The sequence below is a fragment of the Acanthisitta chloris genome, unplaced genomic scaffold, assembly GCF_000695815.1.
Source record: "Acanthisitta chloris isolate BGI_N310 unplaced genomic scaffold, ASM69581v1 scaffold14595, whole genome shotgun sequence".
In the NCBI taxonomy this organism is placed as follows: domain Eukaryota; kingdom Metazoa; phylum Chordata; class Aves; order Passeriformes; family Acanthisittidae; genus Acanthisitta; species Acanthisitta chloris.
The window spans coordinates 1-15,348 of record NW_008673286.1 but is presented as its reverse complement, the minus strand read 5'-3'; the positions used below and the strand labels follow the sequence as shown (position 1 = coordinate 15,348).

General features: G+C 53.2%; 1 protein-coding gene across 1 annotated transcript in view; it reads left to right on the top strand.

Moving 5' to 3' along the window:
* Positions 1-13,436, top strand: part of SRGAP3 (SLIT-ROBO Rho GTPase activating protein 3) — a 36,790-nt gene extending 23,354 nt beyond the window's left edge. The window contains exons 11-20 of the mRNA XM_009074897.1: positions 388-415; positions 2,646-2,748; positions 5,061-5,121; positions 5,521-5,598; positions 5,855-5,989; positions 8,909-9,014; positions 9,194-9,421; positions 10,469-10,548; positions 12,585-12,765; positions 13,188-13,436. Coding sequence (XP_009073145.1) covers positions 388-415; positions 2,646-2,748; positions 5,061-5,121; positions 5,521-5,598; positions 5,855-5,989; positions 8,909-9,014; positions 9,194-9,421; positions 10,469-10,548; positions 12,585-12,765; positions 13,188-13,341 — 1,154 coding nt within the window. The 3' untranslated portion in view covers positions 13,342-13,436. The remainder of the gene's footprint in view (positions 1-387; positions 416-2,645; positions 2,749-5,060; positions 5,122-5,520; positions 5,599-5,854; positions 5,990-8,908; positions 9,015-9,193; positions 9,422-10,468; positions 10,549-12,584; positions 12,766-13,187) is intronic.
* Positions 13,437-15,348: the final 1,912 nt, after the last annotated feature.

The window sequence follows — 15,348 nt, the reverse complement described above, 5'->3', positions numbered from 1 at the left end:
CCAGACCCTCCCTGGGGCTCCAGCTCCTCTCAAGCTGCCTTGTTCCTGCTGGGACTCATCTCCAGTCCCCAGCTGGTGCCTAGGAGCCTGTGTTGCTGCTAGGTGTGGGCAGGGTGGGCTTCACATGGCAAAGGAACTGGTGATGTCAGTGGGAACTGCAGACCCTTTCCCTCTCCTGTGGCTGAGTCTTGGGTTTCTGATCTTTTAGTGGTGGGGACTTGTGTAGCAGCATCTGGGCACCTCCCCTCCCCAAATTCAGCTTTTTCCTGCCAGCAGCTCTCACCTCAGGGGGTAGGAACCAGCAGGGAGGGTGTGAGCACCTGTGCTGTACCAGTCCTTTGGTGGTGGCTGATGTACATTGATGACAGGAACTTGTGTTTCTTATAGGTGAAAGAGCTGAGTGCGGGACGACCAGGTGAGCACTTTCTTCCCCTTCATCTGCTGCTGGGGAGGGCTGGTGCTGGCAAGAGGGGGCTGTGGGCAGGGGGGTTTGCTTTGCTACTGGTGCAGCTTGGTGGGGTTCAGAGTTGCCCATCTCCAGTCCCAGTGTGCTGGCAGGCTGGCAGTCTTCATGCCCCACATCCTGCTTCCCAGCTGCATGGCCTGGAGCCCCTGGATCAAGGGGATGGCAAGCAGGCCCTTGGCCCTGCTGTAGTGTGGTTTCTGGCTGGCTGGCTCTGATGTGCCTGGATGTGCAGTGTCAGCACGGTGCAGTGCCCTGGAGCATAGCTGAGATGAGGTTATGTTCAGACACACACAAGGGTGTCCACCCACTCCTTGCCATTCCTCTTTGTTTGAGGACTTTGATATGTCCCTGAAAACCTCTCCCAGTTCTGGCTGCTTTGCCTGGGAGTGCAGAGTGTGCCTGTATCACAGACTTCATCCCTCTACAGCAGGAGATAGTGCTGGGGTGAATGTGACAGGGAGGAGGCTTTGATCCACATCTAGTCCATGAAGTGTCTCCACAGAGCTCCAGTGGCTTGTTAGGAGTGTGCTGGTGTTCTGACAGCAAGACATGGGCCAGCAAAGCCTCCAAACAGCTCCCCAGAACACTTAGAACCTCTCTCTGGGTGAGCTTGTTCCAACCCTGTTTCAGTGTTTAATAAAATTTACAATACCAGCAAAACAAGCCCCATTCCCTGCTGGAAATGGTGGAGCAGATGGTGCAGCCTGGGATGCCTTGCCAGGCAGGAAGGAGCTCCTCGTGCCGCCGGCGCCAGGCCAAGTGGCATCAGGGCTGGGCACCCACTGGGGCAGCAGGGCAGGGCAGGGCAGGACAGTGAGGTGTTCTCAGGACACAGAGGGGCTGTCAGGACAGAGGGGCCTTCAGAGAGCAGGGACTGCTCAGTGTTTCACTGCCCTGGTGTGCTCCAAGGAGCTGCCTGTGACTGTGCTCCTTGGTTCCCATTGGATCAGCTGTCACAGCAGCCTCCCCTTGCTGCCACTGCTGCCTCTGCCACAGGTCCCCGGGAGCTGCCCCAGCACCCTGGGTGCCCTGGGTGTATGCAGGCACAGTCCCTGGGGTGTGTGGGGTAGGGTGCTCCAACAGGCAGCAATCACCTCTGCTCACCTACCACTCAAAGGAGTGGTGGGAAGCTGTAGGAATATAGAGTCAAGTTGCTTAATTAGAGGCATCTGATTAAGGAGCCAGCAGTCCCCAGCTGTCACCTTTGCACTGAGCTCAGTAAATTGTCTATATCCATTCCACTGCTCCCTGAGAACTCCTGCAGGAAGGCTTCCAGCACCCAGTTCTGTGTGTTTGCAGTTGTGTTCTCTCCCTTACAGACACCAGTACATCCTGGGGCAGAGGCAGGGCAGAAATCCCTAAGGGGTTTTGTGGTGTTTCTCTCCCTTTTCTAGGTCTAGACACTGAATGTCCTTCCTTATCTGAAGGAATCAGACTGGGAATAGCATTAAGGAGAGCAGCACTGCACTGGCACCTGTCTCAGGTTTCCCTGGCCTCATTTCCAGCAGCAGTGGGTGTTACCCTGCCAGATCTCAAGCAGGGTCTCAGGGTCTGTCCCCATCCCTGCCAGGCCCCTTGGTCACTAGCAGGGGAGGGTCATACCACTCCGAATGCAATGCCAACCTTTTCTGTTCTTATGGAACAGTGAGTTTGCTGCCCTGTGAGGACTGGCCTCACTTTTTTGTGTGGAGGTTTGAATCTTGGGAATGCCTGCCAGAAAGACTGAAAGGCCATTCCCATCCCTGGGAATCCCCAACAGATGTTAGACACAGGAAGGTGGAGGTGTTCCCACTGTCCTCTTTCTGCCCTCTTGCTGTGAGCAGAATGAGATTTAGGAATAGACAGGAATACCTCAGCATTGTCCAGGGGTAGCTCTGGTTTGGTTTGGATGCATCAAGGAGTGAGTTGAACTCCTGGTGCCTTTTCAGACTGAGGGAGCTGGTGGAGGCAGGTTAAAAACCCTGCTGAGCACCAATGCCTTTGGTTTCCCACTGGAGCAGTGTCTGTGGGGGACACAGCAGCATGAGCAACTGCAGGGCCCATGGAGCCACATGTGGAGCCCTCACAGAGGGATATTTCTGTTTGACTTCTTATTCTCAGTCATGACCTGTGAGATCTCACCCTGTCGCTGCGTTTATTTCGGTGTTCTGTTGATTTATTTTGTTCCGTTTTCTCTCAGGCCCCCATGTCTTCCCCCTAAGCCACAGAAAATGAGGAGACCTAGGCCTCTCTCAGTCTATAACCATAAGCTCTTTAACGGCAATATGGAAACGTTCATTAAGGTACTCGCTGCTGTCAGTAGGAGTGTCTGAACGCTGGGGATGGAACGGTGGCTTTCCTGTCCTGCTTGGATCCTCGGGGTCCCTCTGGCCTGCTGCACCCAGCTGGTGTGACCAGCACAGCTTTGCCTCGGTGACCACTCCTCTCCATAGCTGTCCTCACCCCTTGTGCATTCCTTGTGTCCCCTGTCCTGTCCCCTGTGTGCCCTGGGCCGGAGCAGCAGTCAGGGCATGTAGCTGGTGTGGTGCAATGCACTCCTGGCTGAGCATCCTCATTGTCCTGCTGCTTCCACTTGTGCAGGGAAGGAAGATCAGGTGACAAGTTTAGCCCAGCCCAGCACCCTCAAACGATCAATCGATGCCCTCACCTTCCCTTTTTCCACATGTTATTGGTGGTCTTTTATGACTGTGGTTGAGGAGAGCCACCAGCCTTTCCTGGGAAGCTGTCGCCTTGGAATGTCCCAAGAGAGGAGACACAACAGCACCAGGGCCTGGGCTTGGCTTCCAGCACCAGGATACAGTCATTCCTAAATGGCTGCTGAGTGTAGTCCTCTAAACCATCACTGATAACACAAAGTGTAATGTTGGCCAGAGTATTTCCTTCATTTACTCTGGGTGAACTTGGATGAATTCAATTAATCCAAGTGGAAGGGTCATTTGGCCCTGCTTGTCCCAGGAAATCATGCAGAGGGAGAGATCTGGGGAGCCAAACGTCCCAGGAAATCATGCAGAGGGAGAGATTTGGGGAGCCAAAAAGAGCTGTGACTGTGGCATTTGTCCCAAAGGATGCTGATCCTCCAAACCCAGCCCTTTGCTATGGCCCAGCTGCAGGAAGGATATCCGAAGGCAGCAATGCCATTCCAGTTGCTCAGTGTCTAATCCTGTGCTGGAGAAAGCTTTAGTGAAAACACTGCCGGAAGCAGTAATGACAAACTGTTGGATTAGGTGACTAATAGGCATCGGCAGGCTGAGGTTTATTCCCTCAGGCTCAGCCCTAAGCTCGGGGGCAGTGTCTGTACACAGTGCCCCAGCACAGGGAGCGGCACAGGCCTTGCTGGCAAAGCTGCTAATCCTGTTAGGACTTGTGATTACTCCTGTTTTAAACTGGTTTTTAAACTAGTAATGCTCATTAAAGCCCAGACCGTTCAGCACCGAAGAGGAGGAGCAATTATCTGCTCTGGAAATCCATCTGAGCAGAGGGGTGTCCCAACACCAGCAACCCCCAGGATGTGCAGCTCTGGAGGGGACAGGGCTGTGGGTGACTGTCTGGTGCCCCTGGGGCTGCCCAGTTGCCTCCACTAGTCACCCAGTGCCCCCACGCTGGGGCAGCTCTCCCTGGAGTCTTGTCTGTGCCCCAGGCAGGACCCATCCTTGCCCTGGGGCTCCTGGGAGCACTGGAGGTTCAGGCAGGGAGGAGGTCCAAGAGGCTGTCCCTGCAGGTCGCCGAGGCTGGGCTGCAGCATGCTGGAGGGGTGTGGGAGGGGGTGACATCCCAAAGGCCTAGGTTGGCCCTTGCTAAGCTGCCATTGCATCTGAGCGTTCACGGCCTCCGAAAGAGATGACTACCTCTAACTGAACTTATCCTGCTTAATCTGTTCTCTTTTTCCCACTCTGCTGCTTTTTTTGTGTGCTCAGAGGAAGGAGAAATGCGCGTACGAGGAATCAGGTATTTACTGGAGACACAGGGAATTACTCAGAGATGCCACTGTGCTCTGCTGAAAAACAATCAGAGCCCTGAAGGGAAATACATGTCCACTTGGGCCATCAGGCTTGGCCCATGTTCCCCTTGAGCCTCTGCCACAAGGGACCTGGGGAGAAACATCTCTGAAATAAAAGCCAAAACTCCTTGCAAATTCAGACCCAGGCAGTTCACTCCATACACTGTGCTGTTTGTTGGGGCTTTTAGCACCTTCTGACAATGGCTTTCCTTCAGTGGAAATATTGTTGTCAGCTCTGTTCCTGGGTGCTCATTCCATCAGTCAGGTACAGCACAAGTTTTCTTTCAGTTCAGCATTCCACCCATGGGGTGGAATATCCATGACCCCTTGCAGCAGTCCCCTGTGTCAGGCAGACAGGGAGCAGCAGTGTTCCACACACCTCAGTGACAGCTTTTTGTGCATTATTGGCTGCACACAGCATCCTCCGCGCTCCCTGATGGCTCAGCGTGTGTAACACCTCCTTTCCTTGCCTGTCCTGTTACTAAACTCCACGGCACTAATTTTCAAATCTCTGGGTTTGCAGTCTTTAATGCATTTCCTGTGCTTTGTTAGCAGCAAACCACTGATTTTTGCCTTCTTTCCTTTCCTTTCCTGAAGGATTCAGGACAGGCCATTCCACTTGTCGTAGAGAGCTGCATCCGCTATATCAATCTCTATGGTAAGTTGAGTGAATACATCCACAGAAACCTTCTGCCAAGGAGTGAAGTGCTTGAGGGAGCAGTGAGATCCAGCAGAGATGCTTGGGAGTGCCCCCAGCCCCATGGGCTTGGGTTAGAATTCCAATGGCATTGGCTGTGAGGCTGCATTGGATGACTGGCAAATATTAAGGTCTTGCTAGCACTTACCCAGGTTAAATTGTTCACTCGGGCCATGAGCCCTTTCAGTACCTTGATCTGGGGTTCTTGGCTGGAGAACATGAGCAGAAGTGAATGGCAGCAAGCTGTGCCCACTCAGTCCCAGCCTCTCCAGTGCATCCATCCCTGGGTTCTGCTGCTTTCTCCAGCAAGTACTGCCCAACAGTTCCAGAAGTCTCTCCTAAAGTGTTGTTCTCTTCCAGGCCTCCAGCAACAGGGCATCTTCAGAGTTCCTGGCTCCCAGGTGGAAGTCAATGACATCAAGAACTCATTTGAGAGAGGTGTGTAGCCATGCTGGAAATCCCCCCCAGTAAACTGGTTTGAGGGAACTGCTCAGCATTGCCATTGCATGTGAGGAGGGTTTCTGAACCGTGGGGAATTTGGGGGTTTGAGGGAACTGCTCAGCATTGCCATTGCACGTGAGGAGGGTTTCTGAACCCTGGGGAATTTGGGGGTTCCACTGCATGGGGAGAAACCACTTGCTGTGTTAGTCTAACATGATGGTGATGCTAGACATAAAACCTCTTGTCTGGGCAGGTGAAGATCCCCTTGCTGATGATCAGAATGAACGGGACATTAACTCAGTGGCTGGAGTCTTGAAGCTGTATTTCCGAGGACTGGAAAACCCCCTCTTTCCTAAGGAAAGGTTTCAAGATTTGATATCTACCATAAGTAAGTACATGACAACTCTTTTTGTGGAAAACAGGGTGGGTGAGAGAAGCACTAAAGAGGGGGCAGATACACCTGAGTCTTGCAAAAAGGAGTTTATGCTGTGAGAGGACAGCAGGTATGCAATGGGAGTTGGGAAAGGACATCAGGAATGTGTATTGGCAGTGCTGGGCGTGAGGAAGAGGGGAAACATCTTCCTGTGGCTCTTCTGAATTCTTACTGCCATCACAAGGTTTTACAGAGCCATCTCCAAGCTTAGGCCAGGGGGGCTGTGCATGCAGCAAGCCCATATACAAATCTGGGGGCTGCTTGAGGGGTCATTAGTTGTGTGGCAGGGGTGGCTGCTGTCCTGCTGGCACAGATCTGGGCAGGTGTGCCTGTCATCTGTCCACAGTCATGGCTCTGGGCCCTGCAGGGTTTTGGCTGCTTCATCTCAGTGTCTTCCACTAAGCATAGTAAGGATCAGGAGCTCTTGACTCCTCACAGAGCTTCTCCAGCCCTGAGTCTGCAGACCTGGTTGTTCTCCACATTTACTGTGTGCATTTCCCTTGCCAAAGAAAAGCAGAAAGGGCTTTGGGATGAGCAGAGGGAGAGGAGCTCTTGACTCCTCACAGAGCTTCTTTAGCCCTGGGGTCTGCAGACCTGGTTGTTCTCCACGTTTACTGTGTGCATTTCCCCTCCCAAAGAAAAGCAGAAAAGGCTTTGGGGGATGAGCAGAGGGAGAAGCTGAGGAGCTTTGGGGTTGATGTCAGGGAGAGCCTGGTTGCTGCTTGTTCTGTCCTGAATTCTCCTCCCAGCCCTGCATGTTCCTCTGCAGCTGCAGGATCAGCTCTCCCAGCTGGGCTGTGCTGCTCTCAGTGCCTCATAGCAATGACATTTATTTATTGGCAAGTCATGGAAATGGCTCCCCTGGGGAGAAGGAAGGAGGCAGAGGGAGTCTGGTGTTTCAGAGGTGATGGAGGAGTGTGCTGCACACTTTGGCTGCAGGGTGACTTTATTTGACAGGAGAGATGTCAGGGCTGTTTGGGGTTGGGGTGGCTTTGGGGTGGCTTCAGGGGCACGAACTGGGGAACATGTGCTCAAGGCTTTCATTCAGCTTCACTGCTCATGGCTCTTTCCCCCTTCAGAATGTGCATGTTCATAACTGCTGAGGATCCAGGGATGTCAAGGGAGACAGATGATATCTGGAGGGCACTGGCACAGGGATGGGCTTGTTCAGAGAAGAATGTGCTCTCATTTCTCAGGGATGGTTGTATTATGTAGCAGTTGTAGGAAATTCACTGTTTCTGGTCAGTTTAGATGTGTAAAACAACACAGCACACCTGTGAGACAAAGGAGGCTGGTTCTGCCCCAGGTCTGTGCTCTGGACAGGGATTTTCAGCCTGGTTTGTGTTATCTCTGGTTGCCTTCCCCAGGGGCTGCTGAACCAGGAGCCTGAGGGAGAAGGGGATGGGTCCCCTCTGGTGCCAGGATATGTGCTTGCAGATAGGCCTGTGCGTTGGAACCTGCCCTAATTGAAGCCAATTTGCACAATTTATTAAGCTTTTGGGGGCTTTTTGTTGCGAACATCACCTGTTAATTTTCTGATCGGTATTCTCTGCTCTCTCTATTTTTTCCATTTCAGCAAGTATCTTCCTTATCCTCACCTTTCTTTTCCTGCTGCTCTCGCAACCTTTCAATTAAGGATTGATTTAAAATGCATTTAAGTGCCATTAAAAATCTGATCTGAAGTGCAGCTGACTTTGTGCCACACAAACACAGCTTAAGCAGGGTGAAGAACTTTTCCTTTCACTCTTGGGGGACTGAGGGTTTCTGTGGAAACTCCTCAAAGGCACATGGGCAATAGATGGGTGAAAAGGCCCTTTGTCTGCAGAGTCCACACAGGACTGTGCCCATGTGTGCAGTGGGGATGGTTATGCTGTTAATTCCTGAGTCATGGCCAGTCGAAACGTGTTGCTCGGGGAGAAAGGCAAATGCTTCGAGAGAGTTTGTTCCTCTGGGTTTCAGAACAGATATCTATTGTCATAGGGTTTTATCCTGTTTGCATTGAGTTGATTTGTTTTGAACAAACATCCTGTAAGTAAAGCTGAAGAAGCAGAGAACCCAGCAGGCAACAATGGGATAAATCCATTCCTTAAACAGGAAAACTCACAAGCTGAAAGATTATAAAGATTTCCATTTGGTACTGAAGCCAAACTTGCTCAGAATTTTGAGCGAGTGGCAGCACAGCTACATGTTGTCAGGGAATGTTATTGTGATTAGGAAATGGTAGAGTCTGAGCCAGCACAAGCACTTCTCTGTGATCCTCCTGCTCCAGGAAAGCTCTGGTGCTGTTCCTGTGCTTCCTGTGAAACAGCAGCCACAGGATTAACTCTGTGCAGAACACAGGGATAGCTCTGAGTCACCCACTGGAGGGAACAGGGTCAGCAGCTCAGGGCTCTGCACCCCTGTGGAGACCAGTGAGTCTGAAAGTGCTGGCTGAGCATCAGTTCAGGTTCAGTTCCTGTTCAGAACAGTGGGAGACAGGAGCAGGCAGGCTCAGAAGTACCCAGTGCGTAACCCAGAAGAGTAACATGAGTTAAAACCTCATTTAAAAATCTGCTCTAGAACACTGAGCAGTGCTCCATTTCCAGGCTTTTGAGGAAGAGAGGAGCTGTTGAGGAATGTACTAAATAATGCATCAACACTTTAAAAATAACCCCTGGGAATGCCTTTGTTTGCTGTTTATACTGAATCTGAGCATACAAACTCCCCTGTGGAAGAGCACTATGCCCAGTTCTTGCACCTTGGTGCCAGACCCCGTGGGTCAGGTCTGCAGACAAGCTCACTTAGTGGGCCACTGGATCTGGAGCAGGTCCCTCTGGAGCCGTGTCTGGTCCTGAGCAGGTTTGTAAGGATGTGCTCTGTGTGCCTGTGTTCCAGAAATCGAGAGCCCTGCCGAGAGAGTGCACCAGATCCAGCAGATCATCGTCACTCTGCCTCGGGCTGTCATCGTGGTCATGAGATACCTCTTTGCTTTCCTTAACCAGTGAGTCTCTTTGCCTCTCCTTGCCCTCCCTTTGTCCAGGGCTTCCCTGTCTTTGCTGCACAAGTCCTTTCAGGTGTTGTACTTGGGCCCTTTGCCATGGCCGTGTGCCGTGGGGTTGGCGCGGGAGGTTTTCCGAGCGGAACGCCGGCGCGGCAGCTCCCTCACCACTGTGCTTGCAGCTTGTCGCAGTACAGCGATGAGAACATGATGGATCCCTACAACTTGGCCATCTGCTTCGGGCCCACGCTGATGCACATCCCCGACGGGCAGGATCCGGTGTCCTGCCAGGCCCACGTCAATGAGGTCATCAAGACCATCATCATTCACCATGAGGGAATCTTCCCCAGCCACCGGGAGCTGGAGGGGCCTGTGTACGAGAAGTGCATGACTGGAGGGGAGGAGTACTGGTAAGGCTCTGTAGGTGCTTGGGTGTCAAGCCAAGAGGCTCTTGCACAGAGCCAAGCAGTCTGTGCTCTTTTGGTTTAGCCCTGCTGGTTAAAACAGGCAGTTTCATCAAGTGTTTCTCTTCCTCATGCTGACTCAGCATTATGAACCTCAGGAGAAACTTTTTCCAGTGTAAATACTAATATTGATGAAGATTCCTTGAGATCCACAGAATTGTGTTCAGAGCAAAACAAATTTAGATCAATTCTATCCAAGTTTCTCCTAGGCTGGAATTTTTGAGTAAAGTCCCATAGTTTCATCACAGTTTGCTGGTTGGATGAAATCCCTCAGTCTGAGGTTAACCTGAGCCCTCCAGTTCCCTTTGTTGCTGGAATTCTAACCCAACACTCAGGTCTGAGTTTAACAGACCAGGTTGATAACAAACTTCAGCTGATTTCTGTGCAAGTTTTATACATCTCTGAGACCTCACCTTGCCTGACACTGGTCACCTGCCACCATCCTGCTGGGGCAGCAGGGGAGAAGATGCTAAAACTCACTGTGAATGAGCCAATGGGACATTTAACTTGGTGTCACTTTGTGCTTGTTTTGCCACATATAAGTAAGACATAAGAGCAACGGAATATGATGTTCTCGGCCTGGACATTGTGGTGTGTTTGCTATTCTCAGAGCAAGTTCAGAGATCTGCTGTGATTTAAAATCACAGAATCATTTAGGTTGGAACAGACCTCTAAGGTCATTGAGTCCAACCTCTGACTGATCACCACCTGGTCAGCTAGGCCATGGCACTAAGTGCCATGTACCATTGTTTCCTGAACACCTCCAGGGATGGTACTCCACCACCTCCCTGGGCAACACATTCTGAAGCAATTAAAATACATTTGCAGATGGATCAGAATTCCAAAACGACCATCTCAGTCTTATGCAAACTGAAAACATGACTCTTCGAAGTATCTCTGGGGCCAGAATTTTCCTCAACGACCTACTTGTGCTGAGTGCCTTGGGAGCAGAGTCTCATTCCTCCTGTGACAGCCTGGTGTGTTTCCTTCCAGTGACAGCCCACACAGCGAGCCAGGCACCATCGATGAAGTGGACCATGACAATGGGACAGAGCCACACACCAGTGATGATGGTGAGCAGGAACTGGGTCTGTGTGTGTGCAGGAGAGCATCATGCACTGTGCCCTGAGTCGGGACAGAGGCTGGCAGAGCTGGGCAAGGAGCGAGCGTGCCAGAGCAGGAGGAGTGCTGTGCTTGTGTCCCAGAGGCACTGACTGTGAGAGGAGAGCTTGGGAGAACCTGCTGGCACTGCTGTGGGGTGGGGAACACTCAGCCCCACGGCTTTGTTCCATGGCAGGGCTTGCTGTGTTGGAAGGGCACTGAGGAGCTGAGCACCTCTTCTCTTCCCTGACAGCTGCTGCTGCCTCGGCTGCGTTCTGCCCCAACAGAACATGTCCACCCTCTGGGACACGTGGGAATGAGGAAGGGCTCACCTTGGTGGTGGGGGAATGAGGAAGGGCTCACCTTGGTGGTGGGGAAGGGCACTGGGGGCCAGGAGGCTCCAGGCACAGGGAAGGGCACAAGGAAGGGCACTGGGGGCCAGGAGGCTCCAGGCACAGGGAAGGGCACAAGGAAGGGCACTGGGGGCCAGGAGGCTCCAGGCACAGGGAAGGGCACAAGGAAGGGCACTGGGGGCCAGGAGGCTCCAGGCACAGGGAAGGGCACAAGGAAGGGCACTGGGGGCCAGGAGGCTCCAGGCACAGGGAAGGGCACAAGGAAGGGCACTGGGGGCCAGGAGGCTCCAGGCACAGGGAAGGGCACAAGGAAGGGCACTGGGGGCCAGGAGGCTCCAGGCACAGGGAAGGGCATGCAGGGCCAGGCAGCTCAGGACCTGCTCTTGGCTCCAGGCAGGAGCCAACAGGCCTGGAAGAGGAAGGTGAGTGAGCTGCTGTGCAGCCAATTTCACACTTGGGTGGCCACATTAATGGCTCCAATTGGGGTTTCCGGGTGATTAACTGATCCTGCTGTGCTGCTCCCAGACACTCTGCCCTCCTGTGGGGGTTGTTTAAGGTGGAGAAGCAGCCTGGCCTGTCTCAGGTGGAGCTGGAATGGGACAGGGGTCTGATGCACCAGCCTTTGTGTCCCCCTCCTGTGTCCCCTCCTCCATGTGGGTTTGGTTGCTGAGCAGAGCCTTGGGTCACACCCTGATGGCTGCTGAGCCCATGGTCAGTGATGAGGCAGATGGGGCAGAGCAGTTCTCCATATTTAATGAGAACGTGGCAGATGTGGACGAACTGAGTGGGTTTGCCCTGTTTGGCTTTGTCACTGCCTGTCTGCCAGTCTCCAGGTGGGGATTGAAAAGATCTGGTATCTCAGATAATCGGGGCACACTGATGCCTGCTGGCTGGCTCTGACCATGGCTGGGGGTCACCTCTGCCTTGGAGAAAAGTGAGGTGGAGTGTGAGTCTCTCTGGTCAGTATGGAGACAGACACTTGCTGCTTTGCAGTCACTGCAGTGTTTTCTCTGGGATGTTTCCTGAAATGACATCTTGCCTCAGCCCTCTTGAATTTCAGGCCCAGAGCTCCCAGTTTGTGAATCCTGGGTGTTTGGTAGAGCTTGTCTCAGAAAAAGTGGGGCAGCAGTGAGGCCAGTGCTGCAGATGGGGGTTGCAGAGCAGCTGCCTGGCCAGAGCTGCTGTCACTGTTTCCATGGGGATCCCCAAAGGGACATTTGTTACTCATCAATAATTCAGGCCAAACTGTCTCCAAGATAAGGAAAGGAGGAGAAGGTAAGTGGGGTTTGATCACAGTGCCTGACACAGCTTGATGAGATCCCGGGCTGGAGGATAATGGGGTTCTGTAACTGAAGGCAGAAAATGGGAGTGCAGGTCACAACACCATATGCACGGGATGAGATTCCAACTGCTCCCCATCTGCTTTGTAGCTGTTTGTAACTGCTGGTAGTTTGTGAGTCTGTGAGAGATCCCAGGAAGGCTGGAAGAAAGTAAAATCAGTCTGAAAACAAGAAGGTTTGTGCTCAGTGTTGGATGCTCCGAGGTCGCTGGGCAGCAGCAGCACTGCGGCTCTGGTGAGATTGCTCTCTAGGGTTCCTCCTCCCTTGTGGTGGCTGAACTGAGCTGTTCTCTTGCTGTGCCTCTCTCCTGTGCAGAGGTGGAGCAGATTGAAGCCATAGCCAAGTTTGACTACATGGGCCGGTCCCCACGGGAGCTGTCCTTCAAGAAAGGAGCCTCTCTGCTGCTGTACCACCGGGCGTCGGAAGACTGGTGGGAAGGGAGACACAACGGGGTGGATGGGCTCATCCCCCACCAGTACATCGTGGTGCAGGACATGTGAGTGAAGTGCTGAGGGCTGATCCAGGGTATTTAAAGTACCTGCACAAGGCCCACTTCAGCCACATAAAGTTTTTGGTCAGATTTTCTGAGGTTTAATGATTTTGGTGAGAAATCTGGGCCTCTTCACATTTCCATGCGTTGGCTCAGACTGTTTCTCATCCAAGCTGATAAAGCCAAGCACTGAACACTGTGCCTCAGTGTGCCTGAACCCTGTTACTGCTGCTGTTACAAGTGCTGGACCTGGAGTCATTTCCATGGCAGCCACAGCACAGGGGATGTGGAGACAGGATGGTCACTGTTCCCAAGCTCCTGGTTCTGTCTGGAGTGGTGGCCTCAGTCCCCCTTCAGCCCTGAGCTGCTGGGTGTTCAGATCTGTGTGTCAGCTGGGCCCTGCCACTGATGGGGTCTCCTTTCCCTAGGGATGACGCGTTCTCCGACAGCCTGAGCCAGAAGGCAGACAGTGAGGCGAGCAGTGGGCCACTGCTGGATGACAAAGCCTCCTCCAAGAACGACATCCAGTCTCCAACGGATCATATCATGGACTATGGCTTTGGAGGAGTGATGGGCAGGTAGGGGAACTCTCGTTTCCCTGTGAACATGGAGCTGGTCGCTGCCATGTGCAGGGAGAGTCGGTGTGTGGGGTAGGGCAGGATGGGAAGGGAAGGCTCCACTAGGCACTGCAGGATAATATGAGCATGGAGGGGGTTTCATGTGCATTGCTAATGAGGATTTAACACGAGGGTGCAATGGGGCCCTGACCAACATGGTCTAGGGGGAGGTGTCCTGTCCATTGCAAGGGGATTGGAACTAGATGATCTTTAAGATCCTTTCCAATCCAAACCATTCCAGGATTCTATGATTCAATGCTGTCCCTTTCTTGGCACTGGCTAAAATGTCTGTCTTCCTTCTTGCCTCAGTCTTCTGGAGCTGGAAGGCTCAGGTTTGGTCTGAGCTGAGCTCTGGAGCTGGGTGTGTGCCCTGCAGCCTGCTGTGGTCAGGCTGACGGACGCTGACGTGGTGTTGTGCTGGGATTCCCTTGCAGAGTGCGATTGAGGTCGGACGGCGCAGCCATCCCTCGCCGCCGCAGCGGGGGGGACACCCACAGCCCTCCCCGGGGCATGGGGCCTGGCATAGACACCCCTCCTCGGGCAGCAGCCTGCCCCAGCAGCCCCCACAAGATCCCCCTCAACAGGGGCAGGATCGACAGCCCCGAGAAGCGCAGGATGGCCACGTTCGGCAGCGCCAGCAGCATCAACTTCCCGGACAGGAAGGTTCTGGCTGATGGGCACCCGCTGAGATCGACCGGATCCACCCGGCACAGCAGTCTGGGAGATCAGAAATCTCTGGAAGCAGAAGCTCTTGCTGAGGTAAGAGGGTTGGAAAGGGGCCAAGAGGCTGAAGAAGTAATTGGGGAGCATCCAGAGCCCCTTCCATCTCAGACACTCAGCTGTGGTGCTGCTGTCCCAGCTGTTCCCAGCTGTGTTGGGTTGTTCTTGTAAAAGATGCTCCCCCAGCTGATGTCAAGCCTCACCTTGAAGCCTGTGGGGCTGCTGGGCTTGGGAGTCCTGAGGCTTTGCTCTGGGGGAGTATTTTCACTCGTCATCTGAACAGTGTAATAGAATTAATTGGAGCTAACTTGGTAGTTATTTCCCTTTGGCTGATGCTTTGAACATCACCTGAGGCTCTCCAAGCATTTTGCAGGCATTATCAAACCAAGGACTTGTCTATAGTAGGACAGCATTAACCAGAGTTAACGAGAGTGACTTTTCAAATGATTGGCTTCATTGCCTTAAATCACTTCGGATGGTCTTGCTGAGGTAGTGGCTTTAATTCAGTCAAGGTAGGTTTAAGTGAAGCCAAACCAGGACCTCTCTGTTTCTGCAGGAGAGTCCCAGCACTGTAGCTGTAGGCTGAGTAGCTAATTCCCTGGAAATGGGCATCTCTGGTTGAACTGGGTTCACCTCCTGGGGGATCCCTGCAGATGGACTGTGGAGGCTGGAATGGGTGGGTGGGGAGGGCTGGGGCCAGTCTCTCCTTGGCTGTCTCAGGCCTTGTCACTGCCTCTCGTTTGTCCGTGCTGAGCTGCTGTCCTGACACAAACATCCCCGTGTGTGTGTGTCCCTGCCCTCTGGCATTGCCCTGTGGGCACAGGAAGGGCAGAGGCTCTTGCACATCCACCAGAGGCTTTGGTGCCCCTTGTTTGGGGAAAACCTGACCTGAGTGCAGTGGAGGAGCATGGCAGTGCCCTCTCCTGCTGGAGCTGTGGGTAGGCTGATGTTCACACTTTCCAATCCGGTGTTCAGGTGACCAAGTTGGTGACCAAGCTCCTGCTGATCTGGGGGACATGAGACACTTTTGTGCTATCGAGGGGTTTCACACCTCCTCCCAAAGCTCCTGCTTTGCCTGGGGGTTGTTAGATCAGAGATCCCCAGACACACACGCCGGGAAGGGGTGCTCTCTATGAGGGGGATGCCTGAGAGCGAGCGACGCCGTGTAACTGCACCGACATCCCTTTGGCCTTCACAGGACATCGAGAAGACCATGAGCACAGCGCTGAACGAGCTGCGGGAGCTGGAGAGG